Source organism: Pinus tabuliformis, chromosome 9 (assembly GCF_031772625.1).
Source record: "Pinus tabuliformis cultivar Carrire ecotype Pingquan chromosome 9, CPIR1, whole genome shotgun sequence".
Classification (NCBI taxonomy): domain Eukaryota; kingdom Viridiplantae; phylum Streptophyta; class Pinopsida; order Pinales; family Pinaceae; genus Pinus; species Pinus tabuliformis.
In genome coordinates this window covers 581,949,222-581,967,593 of record NC_142307.1, presented here as the reverse complement: position 1 = coordinate 581,967,593, position 18,372 = coordinate 581,949,222, and the positions used below count along the sequence as shown (strand labels likewise).

Below are 18,372 nucleotides of genomic sequence, written 5' to 3'. Positions count from 1 at the left end.
CTCTCATGAACTAAAGGTAGCCAACAAAGAAAAGGAACCAAGATCGACTTGCTTGGAGGAATCATAGGCTTGTTATAAGTCACAGTTACCATTGAAGAAGTCGAGATACTTGTGAAAGAAGATGCAAACCTATGGATATATATATATATATATATATATAAGAGATTTGAGCCCTAATAGTGGTATAAAAGCCGACTTTTGGAAGATTCCTCAATGATTGTCTAATAGAAGAATATATCAGTTGTTTATGGCAGGCTCTTTGTTGTGACATCTTGAGATAATTCTGACCATATATATATATATATATATATATATAAAGAATCTCTGTGTAAGAGACCTCTATCTGAAGAAGCCTTAACCAGAGGGTTATTATTTCAGAACTATATAACAGAAAGCCAAGCCTACATCTTTTGGAAGGCTGTTAAATCCATTTTGGTAGCTCTAGACCTAGAGTCCAACCTACAAAAGAAAAACTATAGGTATCAGTGAAGGGAGATAGTTGTGAAGAGCCTATGCATCTCTGTCTATAACAGTGAAAAGGAAAGTTTTTAAGTCTTGTAGCAACTCTTGTAAGCCTCTACCACTTTCAAGAAAAAAAGCATCCAACATTTTAGAAACCAGCTCAAAGTCTTCATTTAAATCAAGTAAGTATTATTATTACTCTTCATGTTTTTAGTCATCTAACAATGTGTAAGCAGTTTGCAAGAAAAGGTAAGAAGCTCAATGGAATATCAATCTTTCAAGCATGAAAGACAAAGGTATGCAAAGTTTTTAAGGTTTGTATAACTTGTTCATTTATTAAAGAATCCGATGTCTTAAGATTCTAGGATTGTTAATGACTTGGGTTTGTAAACCCTAGATAATACATAGAAAGTCTCATTCATTTGTTCCCTATCTCTCAAATGTCTAGGGTTTGTAAATAGTTAGGAATATATATCAACCCTTAAATAAGAATGAAATTAAATGATGTCTAGACTTTGTATCTCAAACTTACTCTCTTAAAGGTAATGGAAACTCTAGATAATCATCACACTATTGTACTTGTATATTTTGGTTGTGCTTGTCAATAAATATTGCAAGTATATATTAAGAATGGTGACTTGGTAAATCGACTTGGATCCTTGGGCACAATGTTACCGGAATCGCCCCCCCCCCGGAGGATCCAAACCCGGAACCGCGCCCCGAGCGGTTGCGTTCCGGAATCCACAGAGGAATCGCGGTTCCGTTTTCAAGGTTGCGCGGTTCCGATTTTTTTTAACGATTCCTGCCAAAACAGGTTGCGCCACCCCGGAATCGCGCTTCGGCATGCGGTTCGGGCATGGGGTGGCGCCACGCAACCTGCCCGGAAGCGCACGCCACCCGCACGCCACCCGGGCGCAACCCGAACGCAACCCGCGCAGTTCAAATTTTTTTTTTAATTTCATTTAATATCTAACTTAACTAAGCATGAGGGGGTGGGTTAGGGGTGGGTTAGGATCACTTTAGGGTGAGTTTAGAAAAGAATAAAGCCCCCATTCTCTTCTCATTTTCTCACTTTGAGTTTATGAGAGTTGGAGAAGAGAAGAGAGGAGAGGAGAAGAGAAGAGAGGAAAGGAGAGGAGAAGAGAGGAGAAGAGAGGAGAGCTTGGAGGAGTGAAGAAGGAGGAGCTAGGAGAAGGAGGAGGAGCTTGGAGCAAGAGCTTGGAGGACTTCATCTACAAGAGCTAAAGAGGTAAGTTCAAACCCCAAACTCCCTTGTTTTTTTGAAAAAAAAATTGTATTTTTCTCCTCCCTCTCCTACTCTTTCCCATTGTTTCTACTTGCTCCTTTATTTACAGGTTGTCCACCACCTATATCCATATTCCAAGATGGTGTTCTTTTGGCTTCTATGTATCATTCCACTCTTGGTTTTAATGATGGCAAGGGTGAGGAATAGAGGGGAAGAGGAAGGGGATGAACTTGGGACTCCTAATAGTAGTGACCCAATGTATGATGAGGAGGAAGGGTTTGAAGAGGAAGGGGATGAACTTGAAGAGGACACTGAAGCACAAGATGGGAAAGGTACATCAAATCCCTTGTGGACCTTTGTGACCAAACTTGAAGGGGGAAAGGGTGGTGGATCTTACAAATGGATGTGCCCTCATGATTGTCATGGAGGAAAACCATATACGGGTTCATATACCCGTCTGAGGAGGCATCTTTGTGGGGTGCTAGAGAGTGATGAAAAAAAGGGTTCTGTGGGGGTAGCCATTTGCACAAAAATTTCAAGTGAACAAAGACAAAAATACATCAAAATAGAGATGGCTGCACAACAAAAAAACAAGAAACAAAAAACTCATTCAGAATCAAGTGCAACCTCTAAATTTGGTAGTTGCCCATCTCCTTATGGTACTTCTGCAACCTCTGGAGGTAGAAAAACAATAGGGGATTTCCTTAATGTTGCTGGGAGGGATGATGTGGATGGAAAGGTAGTCCGTTTTCTTTGTGCTTGCGGTGTACCATTCAATGTGCTTCGCTCTCCCTATTGGCATGACATGGTAAAGGCCATCAATGAAGCCCCAAAAGGATACAAGGCCCCCAACTATGAGAAAGCTAGAACAGTGTTATTAGAAAGAGAAAAAGCTAAGGTTCAAAGAGATTTGACACGTTTTACACATGAGTGGGTGGATTATGGGGTATCCATTGTATCAGATGGGTGGACAAATATTAGAAACCAACATTTGATAAATGTTCTTGGTGTTTCTTCTAAGGGTGCAGTATTTATTGCATGTCATGACTCCTCCTCCATCAGTGCAACTGCACAAAACATTGCAGATCTCCTATTGAAATCAATCAAAGATGTTGGTCCGAATAATGTGGTTCAAGTGATCACAGATAATGCAGCAAATTGTAAGGCAGCAGGAAAAATTATTGAGCGTACTCATCCACACATCTTTTGGTCTGGGTGCCTGGTTCACACATTGAACCTTTTGATGCATGATATTGTGAAACACAAAGAATGTGGGTGGATTGCTGAGGTTTACAGGAAAGGGAAGCAGCTCATTAAATTCATCACAGGGCATACAAGGGTAAACTACTTCTATGGCACTTACTCCAAGTTGCAATTGCTTAAAATTGCAAAGACAAGATTTGCTAGTTATTACCTCACCTTTAGGCGGCTAGTGAGGGTGAGACAAGCTTTAACTAATCTGGTGTGTGCTGAAACATGGGATGAAATTAACCAGTGTACAGATGGTGCTACTGCAGATGTAGTCAAGGACACTGTTCTTGACACTTACTTTTGGTCACAGGTTAAATATGTTTTGCAATTCACCAAACCAATTTATTACATGATCAAGTTTGCAGATTCAGATCGACCAGTAATTGGGGAGGTGTATGAGCAAATGGATAGCATGTTGGGGCAGATTAAAGACATTGTTGAGCCTAGAGATACCACCTTGTACAATTATATTCGTGAAGAGGTGGAAAAGCGATGGGATATGCTAAATGTTCCATTGCATGCATTAGCATATGTTTTGACACCTAGGTACTATCATCCATCATGGCTTTCAAAACCAGCACCTGGGGGGGGAAGCAGGAAAAAACCACACCAAGATAAAGAGGTTCACGAAAAATATATGGCTGCATTGAGTAGATTAATCCCTGATAATGAGGAGGCTGCATTGGTACGGAGACAGCTGAGCAACTATACGCTCAACACTGGTCCATTTGGGAGCATGCATTCAATTGAAGATCGAGAGCATTTTTCTGCTCGAGTGGTGGAACATGCATGGAGGGCCTACTCCAGTTCTACAGAGTTTGGCATTGCGGGTGCTATCACAGGTGGTAAACACTTCTTCTGCAGAGAGGTGTTGGAGCTCTTATTCTTTCATCCACAGTGTTAAAAGGAACAGGTTGAGTTTAGACCGGGCAGAGAGCTTGGTTTATGTTCATTACAACTTGCGATTGTTGTCCCATTACTGTGAAGATGCAAAGTCTAATAAAGACTTGTTGATTTGGGACAAGCATCCAGAGGAGCCCAATTTGGAGGATGGAGTGTTGCAACTAGAGCAATTAGAGGATGCTCTCCTGGTATGTCCATTATGGTATACCGTATGAATTTTCCAATTTTCCCTTATAAAGCATTTCTCTAATTCATGTTTTTAATTTTTTTGTTAACTAGTGTTTTTTTTTTTTGCATGAATTTTTTGAGCGATTCTAGGATGATGATGACCGTGTTGATATGCCACCACCCCCACCCCCATCTGGTCCTAGGTTCCATGGTTCAACACCAACAGCAGGGGGTTCTTCTTCATCAGTTCCAGTGCCACGACTTACACAGGGACCATCTTCTTCATTGCCACCACGTGGAGGCACGCCATCACGTTCTATTCGTGGTGGAAGGAGGAGAGATTAGTAGATATATTCACAATCTACTTCTTTTTGTCATAGTCTATAGATTACTCATTAGACTTGTAGACTTGTGAATTTGAATTTTGAACCTTTTTGGCTTGGCGGTGACCAAGTGACATATTTTGTAAACATTATTATTTGAATTTTGGACATGACAAATGTTGACAGTTGCTCACTTGCTAGATAAATCATAATATGCTTAAATGTTTTATGTTTTATAATATGCTTAAAAATTTGATGTATGTTTGTAATAGCTAGAATATAGATGATTGTTGTACATACTAGTAACTACAATGGAATCATGGATGCCATATCTATCTTGATTTATGCAAAAATATGCATGTTTTCATGTCTTCTACAATTAATTTGGTATTTGGGATGTTTGTTTTGAGTATAAATGCAAAAAAATATATAAAAATATATATATATAGCAGACGCTTCCGCGGACGCTTCGCTCCCTAGATTTTTGGAAAATGACGCTTCCGCGCTTCGCGCTTCCGCTTCGCGCTTCCGCTTCGCTCCCGCTTCGTGCAACACTGCTTGGGCACAAGTTGACTCATAAGGAAATGAACCATGAAAAATGTCGTCATAATTCAGAGGGAGCCCTTCAATAAAGAAACCTTATAAGGTTTGTAAAAGGAGTAACTCAAGTTATGTCTAAGACCACAATATTTGTAGCTAATCTTCTTCATTATAAGGAACATTCATTTTGAAATTTGCTTCGTATTACTATCTTATGGCTAGGATTTTGAATCATTAAGATTCTTGTTAGAGTGATTAATCTCTAGTTTAAATCAATCCTCTCTTTACTATTTTTGTTCACTTTGGTAAAACCCTAATTTTTAGGGTTCATTGTAAAACTCTAGCCTTTTGATGCTTAGGGTATGTTGACAATAATGATGAAATCCTAGTCTACTTAGGGTTTAGAACATATAATGATATCCTACTCTCTTGATCTTTAGAATTTTGGTAATGTTATAAAGAAACTCTAAGCCCTTTTAGTGTTTGTTGTTGATATCTAGGTTATATGATGAAACCCTAAATTTTTAGGGTTTGTTGAATTAGGGTTTATGACAAAACCCTTGAAAAAATTAATGAAAGATCTTAGGAATGAAATCCTAGGTGTATATACTTCTGTTTAATTGAAACCCTAGCTTGGTCAAGCTGTATATCTAATGTTAAAATTTTGATCTAGGGTTTACAACAAAACCCTAGTAGAATTTGATATAAAATTATAGGGCTTGATAATAAAACTCTAGATATAGAAATGATTTCATTATGATTAAAAATGCTAACTCGATATAGTTGCTGACTATTGAATTTTCTAAGTCTTCCCGTTAGAAAATTGTTCTGTATTCTGTTGATTTTTTTCTACTACTTGTCTAAATTCTTACAAGTTATTTAACACAGTTAAATACTGAAACAAACACAATACAATCACAACATCTACAGATCATCAGCTGAAGGAAAGCAAGAACACAAGTGACACCGTTATTTTTGGACAAATGTCCCTAGAAAACCCAATGCGGGAAAACCGGTGTAGCTATTCTGAGGGTTATATTATTATGCAGTCTTTCTGAGTACAATTGGGTGCCTAAACCGGCTCACCCGACAGAGAAAAATATATGGCAGCAATACCTCTATATTCAGAAACAGGTATTCAGAAAACCTGTCCCACGAAACCCTCTCCGACACAACTGAAGCTCAGCGCTGGCCCTTCTGGCCACTGCGTCAGCCTCTTGCTGACCTACGTCAGCCCCAAGACCCTCTGCGTCAGCCCTCTGAGGCACTGCGCAGCCTCTGGGAGCCTCTGCGTCACTCCCTCTGCCCTCTGCATGGATGACGCAGTCTCTCTGGGCTCTGCGCTGCCTCTGCTGGGCTCTGCATAGCCTGGACTGACTGCTGCTCTCACTGCCTTTGCTTCTGTGCAGGTCTCCCAGTGTTGTCCCTGCCTCTCTGCCTTTTTCTCACTACCCCTCGCTGCTGATCACTGATTCAACTTTGCTTAGCAACCCCGCTCTACAAAATGAATGACTGATCACTCTGGTGTGTTCTCCAGCTGACCCTCAAGCCTCCTCTTATGCTTTTCTCGTTGGTCCATCAACGACCGAGATTAAATCTCTAATCAACGACTAAGATTAGATTTGGCTTGATCCATGACTTTTGGAACATTCTTACCCAGTTTTATTTAATACCCATTAATATTTTATTTTTCCTAAGTTTAGACTTAGGAACTCCATTAAAAATATTAATTATTTTAATATCTCCCAAACCGGTTAGAATCTGCCCAAACCCTCTCTGGGTCTTGGAGATCTCATGCGCTTTAGCCTCTCCACCAATTTTCATGGATAGAGCACATCCGATGCTACCCCAAATCAACACTCCCTCTTAGCGAGGACCATGCTCTAGTAATACTCCACACTGAGTATCACCCTGATTATCCAACACCGGTCTCTGTGCTGATGCTAGGCCTCCCCACCCAACATCCTCTGCATTGTTGCCCATGGCCCTGCCACTACCACTACTGCATCTGTACGACAGTTCCCTCTGCATCTGTGTTGCTGCTGGTCCATACTCCCATCACTGCATCTGCGCTGCATCCCTCTCTCATCATGCTGCATTGTGCTACTACATACTGCTACTGCACAACAACTCAGTTACTGAGAAGTAAGTAACTGATCCACCCAACTTCTGACATCCTTGTCAGGCTAGAAACACTCTCGATGTTGAAGCTCCCTCTGCCGCTAACAAGTGCTCCCTCTGCCACTAACAAGTGCTCCCTCTACTGACCTCTGCGCTGCTGCAACAACTCCCTGCATCTCGCATCGCTGCACACCTTTTTGTGCCACCCTGCACTGGTGCAACACTTTCGTGCCTCTCACATTGTTGCAGTCTGCTAGCCTCGCGCTGCCAGGGGACTCTTGCACTGTAGCACTCTCTGCCGCTTCATCGCATTCGTCTCTACCGGCATCCGCTAGTCCTGCTACTCCTCTTCGGGGCTCTCATAGCAAGGTATAATCCAAGAGGTTGGGTACCTCGAGGATCCTGCCCCTCATCGCCTGTAGTCCGTTTGACTACAGCTCGATGTCTCCCCACTTCTTCTCAAGTGGCACATGAGCACTCATGGCACAATCGTCATCCTCCTCGACTTCTTTCTCCGCCCTTGCTGGTGCAGCCTTGGTCTTAGAAGCCTCTCCCTTACTCTTCTTCCTAGGACACTGGTTCGCAAAATGACCCAGTTCCCCACAATGGAAGCACTTGACCTTGGAGAGGTCCTTCTTCTTCCTCTTCTCTTGCTTTCCCGCAGATGCTAGAGCCGCATCCTCTTCTTCCTCCTTCTTGATTCTGACCCCTTTGCTGCTACTCCCCGCCTTGGTCACCCGTCTGATCTCTTCTTGACGAAGAGCCGCCCACAGTTCCTCCCAATCTGGAAGGCTCGTCCTGCCCAATATGCTCTGGACAAATACCTCCCAATTCTCTGAGACTAAGTTCAAAGCGGTCCGCAACATCAATTCCTCATCCGGCGTGGCCCCTATGGAAGTTAGCTAGTCACAGATCTCCTTCAATTGACCGAGGAAGACATCTATCTGCTTCCCCTTCTACATTTGGTATGACCGCAACTGATTCTCAAGTAACATCTTCCTCGGCATGGAAGTATGCTGGTACAATATCTTCAGGGCCTCCCACATCTCATTTGCCGTATCCTTCTCGGCAATATGCGATACCACATGATCCTTCACGCCATTAAGGATGATGCACTTTGGCTTGGCCATTGCCTCCTTGTACTTCTCATTTTCAGCTGGGTCAACTAGGATCGCCATTACTTTCAAGGCAAAGTTCTTGATGTGATATCTGTCTAGAATGGACAAGATCCTGGCCTTCCAGACCACAAAGTTGGACACTCCGTCTAGCCTGTCTTGATCTCTCAGCCCATTCACGACCATTTCGCTGCTCTTCTTTTGACTCCTTCGAGTCTCTTTACTTCCCTCCTGGAAGTCCTCTGTTCGACTCCTGTTGAGTCTCTCAACTTCTCGTCCGGAAGTTTTCAGTTCGACTCCCTCTGAGTCTTGATTTCCCTTCTGGAAATCCTTCTGTCAACATCAAGTTGCCCCACTCCAATTGTCTGACACTGATCTGGATTCCTTGGCTAGAAATCTGCCTCAGCAGAAACTCCCTCCACCTTGGTCTTGCCCTGTTAGGTACTGTTCTGACCACAGTACCCCACTAGCTTCGCTCCGCAAACTACACAACCTCCTATGCCCCAGCAACTGAAGGATTGAGCCACTTGGCTCTGTGCAATCTCGGCACCGGCAAATCAACTCCCTCAGCCAACTGTTTCAGCGCTCTTGGCCTCTGCGTGAGCCTGATTTTGCCTCCCTTAGCCTCTGCGATGGCCTCTCTCTGGCCCAAACTGATGACGCAGTCCCTCTGCATCACTCCTTCCTCTGTCGCCTTCTGCACGGATTAGCTACTATCACTCGGGATAGCTGATTCTGCTGCAAATGCTCTGCTCAGCTAATGCCTTTAGCTCTCCTGTGATTTGCAACCATGCTCCGATACCATGTTGAATTTTCTAAGTCTATCTGTTAGAAAATTATTCTGGATTCTGCTAATTTATTTCTCCTACTTGTCTAAATTCCTACAAGTTATTTAACGCAGTTAAATACCGAGATAAACACAATACAGTTACAACATCTATAGATCATCAACTGAAGGAAAACAAGCACACAAGTGACATCGTTATTTTTGGACAAATGTCCTCAGAAAAACCCAATGTGGGAAAACTGGTGTAGCTATTCTGAGGGTTATATTATTATGCAGTCTTTCTGAGTACAACTGGGTGCCTAAACCTGCTCACCCGATAGAGAAAAATATATGGCAACAATACCTCTATATTTGGAAACAGGTATTCAGAAAACCTGTCCCACGAAACCCTCTCCGGTACAACTGAAGCTCAGCGTTGGCCCTTATGGCCACTGAGTTAGCCTCCTACTGACTTGTGTCAGCGCCAAGACCCTTTGGGTCAGCCCTCTGAGGCATTGCGCAACCTCTGGGAGCCTCTGTGTCACTCCCCCTGCCCTCTGCGTGGATGACGCAGTCTCTCTGGGCTCTGCGCTGCCTCTGCTAGGCTCTACGTAGCCTAGACTAACTGCTGCTCTCGCTGCCTTTGCTTCTATGCAGGTCTCCCAGTATTGTCCCTGCCTCTCTGCCTCGTACTCATTGCCTCTCATTGCTGATCATTGATTCAACTTTGCTTAGCAACCCCGCTCTAGCAAAATGAATGACTGATCACTCTAGTGTGTTCTCCCACTGACCCTCAAGGCTCCTCTTATACTTTTCTCGTTGGTCCATCAATGATCGCGATTAAATCTCTAATCAATGGCTAAGATTAGATTTGTCTTGATCCATGACTTTTGGAACATTCTAACCCAGTTTTATATTAATACCCATTAATATTTTATTTTTCCTAAGTTTAGACTAGGAACTCCATTAAAAATATTAATTATTTTAATATCTCCCAAACTGGTTAGAATCTGCCCCAACCCTTTCTGGGTCTTGGAGATCTCATGTGCTGTAGCCTCTACACCAATTTTCATGGCTAGAGCACATCTGATGCTACCCCAAATCAACACTGACATCTAAGGCTTTAGTCTTAAAGATGGAATCTAGTGTTTGTGACAAAAACCCTAGCATAAATAGATAACCCTTGTTGAGTATGGACCTAACTAGGATTATGATTTGGATATCTAAAGTTTGATTGTTTTGATTCTTCCAGTCTAATGACATGCCAACCTTATTTTCATAAAGTTAACTTCATATTGGTACTTGTTGAAGATTTGATGATAATAATGATGAGCATGATGGAAAGAGGGCGCTATAAGAATAATGATGACATCAAAGATGCATAGATGATCTTGTTAGCATAGAAAGAATGATGTTCCTGAAAGAATGAAGCTTTGAAAGGTTGAGGTTTCTCCAATGATATGATGATACAAATAAAAGAGCCTGTATGGATGGAAGAAAGAGGTTTCCATTATAAAGAAGAAGTGGTATATCTCCCCAGTTAAGAGGGAGGGAATATTGTGACAACTATAGTAAAAGACCTTGAAGAAAGAATGAAAATCAGAGATTAGCTAAAGCACTACATATGGTTGATTGATGAAGTTATAAACAAGATTTAGATATTTTGGAAGAAGTGTTGAGGTTGAGTTTGGTGCTAGAAAAATTGAAGAAGGAAACTTCTGACGAGATGTGTTTTATGATGACCTAAGCAACATCAGTATATTTGAGAACCTCAAAGGTTTGTGCTAACTTATATATATATTTGAAAGTTTGTTACTAATATGGGCCGTGATTGTACATGGAGATCTCTCCATAAGAAGGTTCAACATCTTGGAAGCATGCTTGGACGAGTGGATATATCTGTTTTAGTTTATAGGGAGAGATGAAGCATCTTGGAGCAACAAGATGCTTGGGAGGACATCCGGCTTGTTGAAATTTGATGACAAAAAAAAGTTTCCTGCAATCCCAACCCGGTTTTAATTTCACCTTATCATTCCCATTCAGTTAAATGCCCTTTCCCATAAACATACATTCAACATATAGAATTTTGGAAATGAAAATTTCAGATTAAAACACATGGGATTGTCAACACATGCTGAAAATAAATATGGACATAACCAGACCAGCAACACACATAAAAATACACACAGATTTTTGGTCAACTTAGACCCAGGCAAAACCCCTTCAATCTTCTCCGGGGAAAACCTGTTAGAGAGCTCTTCAAATTTATTTATCTTTCAAGTTCAGGAAAAATACATTTGCAGACAAAACAAAACAACAAAATACAACTTATCTCTTCAGCCCAAAACTCCTTGAAAACTGTGCCCACTTTGCCTCGATTTCCGTGCCCACTTGAAGCTGAAAATATGTACTGTACGGATACCACTGTACGGATTTCCGTACTGTTGTATGAACTTTTTTTTCATTTTTTTTTCAAAAACTTCTCTCGAATGGCATGCAGCTCACAACATTCAATGTTGTTCGTACTGTACCTTCTGTTGTCTTCTATGCCTTGATTTCCATGCCCAACTTTGCCCAGAAATCACTCCTTCAGCTTGCTGCAACAAATTTCTCCTTCAGAACTTTTCTCTAGCTCTCAGCCTCCTTTCTCCAATCTGCTCATGAAGAATGAATACAGTGTCTCTTTTCTTTTCCCCCTTTTGTTTCCCTAAATGACTTTTGGCAACCCTAAGATCTAATGGCTCAGATTCATTTAGATCAAGGGATGAGAATAAATGTGCATTTAATTCTCACTTTCTATTTTTTAACTCACCCATTAAATAAAGTACCCACATTGTACTTTATGTCTAAAGTCACTTTTCACTTTATAATTTAACATTGACTTTACCACTTATAAAGTCACTTTCACTTTATAAAGTCACACTTAGGAAAATAATTATTTTGGACACTTTTCCCTAGGTAGAGACTAACCCATGGGAAACCACTTGTCCAAGGTACATTAAAAATCAACATGGTTGGCCTGTGATGATGTCTAGATCTCGAAGTAGGAAGGGTATCATTGGTCTTATAGAGCTTCGACCTTGGATACGATACCTAGATCTTTTTGGGTTGGTTTTAGAGCTGAGGCCTAATGGTACCCATAGTGGCAGAAGCTTGGAACACACCTTAGTCCCAACCAATTAGATACCTTGGTCAAGTATCTAATGTTTAGCATTGCGTATACTATGACTCTTCATAGAACATATAATTTTGAGTTCATCCTTGTGCCTATATATGTATGATTATGAATACCTCCCTAGTTAAGAGGGAGTGTTGAAGAATGTAACTAGTGTCGGCCTTCATAATTGTATTTTAATGTAATGTGCTTTTCAAAAGAAAAAAAAGAAAATTTATTTATAAAAAGAAAAATTATTATTAAGCATGGGTTTCATGCTTTGTTTATTTGTTTCCAGGTCAAAGGCCTCCATTCAAGGCTTCTAGGGTTGAGTCTTAAGTCCTTGTCTATGTCATAAAATTATAGACTCTTCTCGGGTTTTGTAATATTATAAAAGAGGCAAATTTTGTAAGACTAGCCTCTTCCATCAAGTTGGCCTGCTCTCCACATCAAGTCGGCCTCATAAAGGGAAACCATCACCTTGTAAAAGACTATGAAAAGGAAGTGCATTTGACCTATTGGAGTAGATTATCAAGCAATTTGGATCTGTAGTCATTGCAAGGGAAAAGGAATGTGACAAGCCTATTTTGAAAGGACCTATCATTACATGAAGTAAGAAGATCAATCAAGGAAATAAAGGGACTGAAAATATGTTCCTATTCTCTCACATATACGAAGAAGAAGTCTGTAATAAGAACCATAAATTTGCAAGGCCGAAAGTATAGTGCGAACTTCAGAACTTGCAGTGTAGACTAAGATCTTTGTTAAGGAGCATAATTGTGTTGACTTGTGAAGTATGGATTGAAGTTTGACTGGGAAGGCCGACTTGATGGAGTGAAGGAGGTCTCTTGTCTTAGGTCCTGGTTGTCTCAATTTGATTTGAATCTACTAGTGGAAGAGTTTGAATGGGTTTTCCCCTTCATAGGTGTTGTGCCTTGACGTGGAGCCCATCTCTGGTTTCCTATTGTTGCATTTGTGATCTTCTTGTTTGGCATTTGTCTTGATGATAAACAAAACGCAATAATAATAATGAAGAAATAATATAATGATCACAAGAACTTGTCAAAGGTAAGATAAATCAAGATAAGAAACCTAATCTATATGCTGACCTAAGATTTCTCAACAGTTATGCCAAAATACTACTCTCCATCTTGGTTGGCCCAACCTGCACCTGGTGGTGGGGTTAGGAGAAAACCTCATACAGATCCAGAGGTACAAAATAGGTATATTAGCACATTAGATAAACTGGTGCTTGATAGGGAGCAGTGTGCCAAATTGCGTGGAAAATTAAGCAAATACTTCAGTCAAACTAGAGTGTTTGGTTCTTTGCATGCTATTGATGATAGAGATAGAATGGATCTTATTGAGTGGTGGAACATGTATGGCTCCAGGGGGCCTTTGGCAAAATTGGCAGTTAAAGTGCTTTCACAGGTGGTTAATACTTCTTCTGCAGAGAGGTGTTGGAGCACCTATAGCTTCATCCACAATGTCAAAATAGACTGCCTTAATGAAAACTGGGCAAAAAACTTGGTTTATGTATAATTCAACTTGACGTTGTTGACACACTATAGTGAGTGGGCTCAATATGATAAAGCATGTCACTTGGGACAACAACCTAGAGGAGGACAATTTGGAGGATGGAGCCATACATTTGGAATAGTTGGAAGCAAAACTTTTGAAAGATGAGGATGAAGTAGCAGCAATGACACCAACAACCATTCCACCCCCATCATCCACTAGCAGTGCTTGAGTTGCACCAACTTTGGCGCCACCTCTACCTGCAACCTCACGTGGAGGTCATGTGCCTTCTGTCTTGGACGTGGCCGTCCGACTATGCGGGAGGAGACTCTCGATAAACCACGAGAAAAGAAATTAGGAATTTCTCATGGCAAGAAGAACTTTTGATTTACTTGTCTTTTCTAGTTTCTAGTACTTTTTATGACTATTGAGTATTTCATATTTATGGTATTTTTTGTGAACAATATATGACAATTCAAGTTTGAATTTTGAAGTTGGCAATTATAATTCATTGGTAATGATTCATGAATAATGAATGTGAATCGTGAAAGTTGAAACATTTCATTTCATGTTTGATATTCTTTGTTATAGTTTGGTAATGGTTACATGTACAAGTTTAGTGGTGAGTCATGACAAATGCTATATTTTGAATTTTGAAACTTTGAAACTTTAAGATTGATGAATCATGAGAATCGATATGTTGTAACTTGTATGTTGTGGATATGTGGTTGATGAAGATTATATCTTCTAGATGATTGATGTTATATTGCTTAATCCATGTTTTTAAGCTTTTTATATCTAATTCATCATTCTACATGCTTTTGTTGACATATATGCATCAAAATAGATAAAAATATATATTATTTAAAATTTGCTCCCGATTCGCTATTGACCCGGAAGCTTCTGAAAATTGTCACTTCCGGCTCCTGCTTCCGCTTCCAAGTAGCCTCCCTCTCTATCTTTTTTAGATATCCAGATCAATAGTGTTTGGCTTTATACATGATGGAGGCTTCTAGGCTTTGATTGCCTAAGTTTACACTTCTCCTGCTATCACACTCTATCAGGGTGATCACCTCTTCTATTCAATGCTCACTGACAAAGGTGCCAAGAGGTAGGTAGAAATTGGCTCCACCTTGGGTTCCAGATGTGTGAGATTTTAGTTAGACCCTTGGCCTTCATCCATGAGACCCTTGCAATAATGCTGGGTTTGGGCCCAGGGTAGTTTATGCTCATAGTACACACCTTCCTTGCCATCTATCTATCTAGATCTTAGCAAAGAGTGGCCATATTCGGGGAGCATTTTATGCTCAAATTTTCCAGTAATTCCAGTTCATTTGGAGAGTCCTCTATCAAGGGTTTCTTCACTTTGGAATTTGATGGTAGGAGAGTTCCACCTACTGTTAGTATTGATTTGAAGGCTAGCAGCTTCTTCTCACATAAGTGAGGGATGGCTCCTCCAGACCTTGAGCGCATTTCCAAGCACCTATAGTCAAGACATTTCTGTTGATTATAGTGATCTTGTGAGAGATCCTTTCTTCTCTAGGACTTCCATCTTTGTATCTTTTTATTTCTTAGACAATAGACTTTAAATTTTAGGTCTTTAACCTCAAAGGTTAGATATGCTTTTACAAAAGCTGCACTTACACTCCTACTATGTATTGCTTCTGATGTGCCTAGTAGCCCCTTTGACCTATTTATGGTCACTTGTTGGACATTATTAAGACTATCTTATCTTAGGCGAGAGATGTTGGGCGATGTGTTAAACTTTATACACTAATCCAAGATGATGATTTGGCTAGAAAAAAAACAAAAATACTCTCTCTTGACACTATTCTCAAGAATCTTAAATTCTTTTAAATGTACTTCGAATTTAGTGATATCATGCTGAAGCAACACACTCGAGAGTTTCCTGTAGACAAATGGGTTTATATCATAGTACAATCTTGCAAGTAGGGATCCTCTAAATGGAACAAGGAGACTTAGTCCTGGGATTTGTGGGTTGTTTTGTATGCACGATAAGGTTGTAGAAGCTTTAGATGCTTCAGATCTGCTGATCAGAACTAAAAGTCAGTGTATTGCACACTTCTTGCTTGCAGAACAAGCTAAAAGAGTGTTTGCTGATCAAGGTGTAACTATACATTTTATATGGAAGAGATCAATGTTAGTTATTGAAGCAAATTTAGAGCCTCATGTGAGTTACTGTGATCCAAGAAAATTTGAGATCAGTTCCCATGGAGCTTTTAGTAAGAGGAAGCACTTTATAGGACAATGCGACTGTTGTGGGAAAACCTATCTTTCTAAACTTAAAACATTGTGGATGGTTTGGAACGAACTTTAGAATTCAAATTTCAATATAAATGTTGATTTTGCTTAGAAAGGTAAAATTGAAAGGTCTAGGTATCATGGTATTCATTAAATTGTTTCTTGAGACCAAAATTAGAACCTATGCTAGTGTCTTATCTTCTCTTTGAGTTAGGATTACTGGTGTCTTCTCTATGGGGACAAAACATTTAGATTGTATCATCCTTTAATCTTCTTTTGGGCCCATGGTTGAGGGCTAAAGGTGCAATTTGGTTCTTTAGGGTAAGCTATGAAAATATGTTTTAGGAGTTTTAGTAACAAGCTAGCAATGAGATTATGTGAGAAAATAGTGATCTTCTGCATTCATTTTTCTTGTTTCAGATATCTGCTGGAGCAAAGCTTGTCGGTTGACAATCTTTTTGTGTTCATTTTAATTTTCAAGTATTTTCAGGTGCCTCTAATGTATCAGGTCTGTTTAATTACCTTGATGCTATCCTTTTTATGTGCTTTTATTCTATCAATTCTTACAGCATGTGACAGAGCCAATGTTCCTTGCATTTTTAGGCCCTGTTGTGTAAAATTAGAGCATCATGTTTGATGCTTAGATGGAGGAACAATATTCTCTTCTATTCTACATTCCCGTTAAGTTTAAGATTGATAATGACATAACGTGTTGCACAGGGTCGGGTTCTTTCCTATGGCATTGCTGGTGCAATAATATTTCGTGCATCAATGATTTTGCTTGGAGCTGCTACTTTGGAGGTACTTTCTATACTTAACACAAGTTGGTTTACACCTTGTTGCACGGCTGAAAGGCATTTTACTTCTGGTTTTGCTTTCAGTTTATTGAATCTACTGTTATGTGACATGTCACATCTCATTTTCATTGGTTGGCTGTAGAGATTTGAGATTGTGAATTTATTTTTGGCGGGAATTCTTCTCTATTCAGCGTTTAAGGTGCCATTTTAACCCCTTGACATTTGTGAAGAAAATTCTTCTGTTTTATTTTTGCATCAGTTTTTAACCTTCAAAATATGTCACATTATAGGGTTTATTTACCAGGATTGCAGGATGACCTAAAATTGACAAGATTTTTACATCGCATTTGTGTAGAGAATACATACTTTAGCTAATTGATGTAACACCTTGGATAGACGACTTGTAAAATTTTATGTGGACTGTAAAAACACTGGCCAGTGGCTGTTCTACTGAGTGCAAAGCCCCTCCAAGGCCTACAGCTTGGTTTAATTATTTAGTGAGGATCATTTTGCACAGTAAGGAAATGAAACACTATGAATTCAACTACCATGAACAGAAAAGTAGCCTATAAATTTTGATGTCATGCATGTCACAAACAACCTAATGCTGCCCCTGTTTTACCCTGTGGAAACATTTCCTATACTGTTGACTAAGTTTGACCAGGCTATAACTACCCATCAAATGTTCAAATCGGGAAAATTCGATGTGGCATGTAATCTTCTCATCATGCTCTACAATATGAGATTGGGATAACTTTTCGACCACTTGCACCTTTTTTGCATTGGGAACCATGAACTTGGGAACTGTGAAAGTTGTCATATGAGATTGCTATGCCATGGGAGTTGTCTTGAGGAATACTGCACCAAGGCCAAGTTGACCCACAAATTCGATAAGACTAACCATGTGGAATGACATAGTGCACATTGATGCATGTTGGGCTGGCCCATACACTGGTGATCACCCCTACAAATGTAGGCTCCCATAAAACCATGAGTCCTCAAGAGAGTCCACCAAAATCCATCCAATCTGGTTAGGGACGAGAGTGTTTAGGTGAAGTTTTGAAGGGACAAGGCATGGTCTGACCAAACAACTGGATACAACCTTAGATTGACAAGGGTTTGGGATGCATAATTAAGGGTATCTCATGGTTTTTACATGGCTTTTGACTTGTGACCTTAAGGCTTACAATGGTGGTGAATGTTGCACAAAAGAGTATATGTATCCTGTTAAGTTATGGTATGTTCTATGCTTAGAGCAGTTTACTTATCTTTCTTTTTATTATCTATAGATTAAGTAAAGTGTCCCCCTAAGCCATGAAGGCCTCTTCCTTGAAGAGGAGGGCTCAGGCGGAGGAGGATCAATAGGATCCAGGGGTTCTTCCACATCGGGCATTGTCTCCTCTTCTTTTTCGTTTGGTTCCCTGGTGTCAACTTCTTGAGTGTTCCTCAAAGTAGGAAGATTGTCCACCTTGCTAAGGGCCATATCTTCGTCAAAGTTGACATCATGACTAATCTCGGCTTCCCTTTGATCAGCTACATAGATTCTATAGCCCTTAGTATTTTCACTATAACCCACAAAGATTCCTTTCTTTCCAGATGCACCCAATTTATTCCTTTTCTCTTTCGACACATGAAAATATACCAAGCTTCCAAAAATTCTAAAATGAGATACGTCAGGTTTCTTACCGGTGAACATTTCTTCAGGAGTTTTGGAACCCAATGCTTGATGAGGGCATCAGTTTTGTA

General features: G+C 40.3%; 2 protein-coding genes across 4 annotated transcripts in view; both read left to right on the top strand.

Annotated features, from left to right (window-relative positions):
• PDE149 (integral membrane TerC family protein) overlaps positions 1–18,372 on the top strand; it is a 444,133-nt gene that overhangs the window by 145,784 nt on the left and 279,977 nt on the right. For all 3 annotated transcript variants that reach the window (XM_089439373.1, XM_089439371.1, XM_089439372.1), the window contains 3 exons: positions 16,250–16,337; positions 16,550–16,630; positions 16,769–16,825. In XM_089439373.1, the coding sequence (XP_089295499.1) occupies positions 16,250–16,337; positions 16,550–16,630; positions 16,769–16,825 (226 nt within the window). The remainder of the gene's footprint in view (positions 1–16,249; positions 16,338–16,549; positions 16,631–16,768; positions 16,826–18,372) is intronic.
• LOC149149894 (uncharacterized) lies at positions 3,743–4,483 on the top strand. The gene is made up of 2 exons (XM_089440140.1): positions 3,743–4,050; positions 4,181–4,483. Exons 1-2 carry the CDS (start codon positions 3,745–3,747, stop codon positions 4,373–4,375), a joined length of 501 nt encoding a protein of 166 aa, XP_089296266.1. The 5' UTR covers positions 3,743–3,744; the 3' UTR covers positions 4,376–4,483.

Bases quoted from the DNA above. Each gene is read 5' to 3' on its own strand.
- LOC149149894 (XM_089440140.1), top strand. From the start codon at position 3,745: ATGCATGGAGGGCCTACTCCAGTTCTACAGAGTTTGGCATTGCGGGTG. The intron at 4,051-4,180 runs GTATGTCCATTA...GAGCGATTCTAG, and splicing joins AATTAGAGGATGCTCTCCTG to GATGATGATGACCGTGTTGA.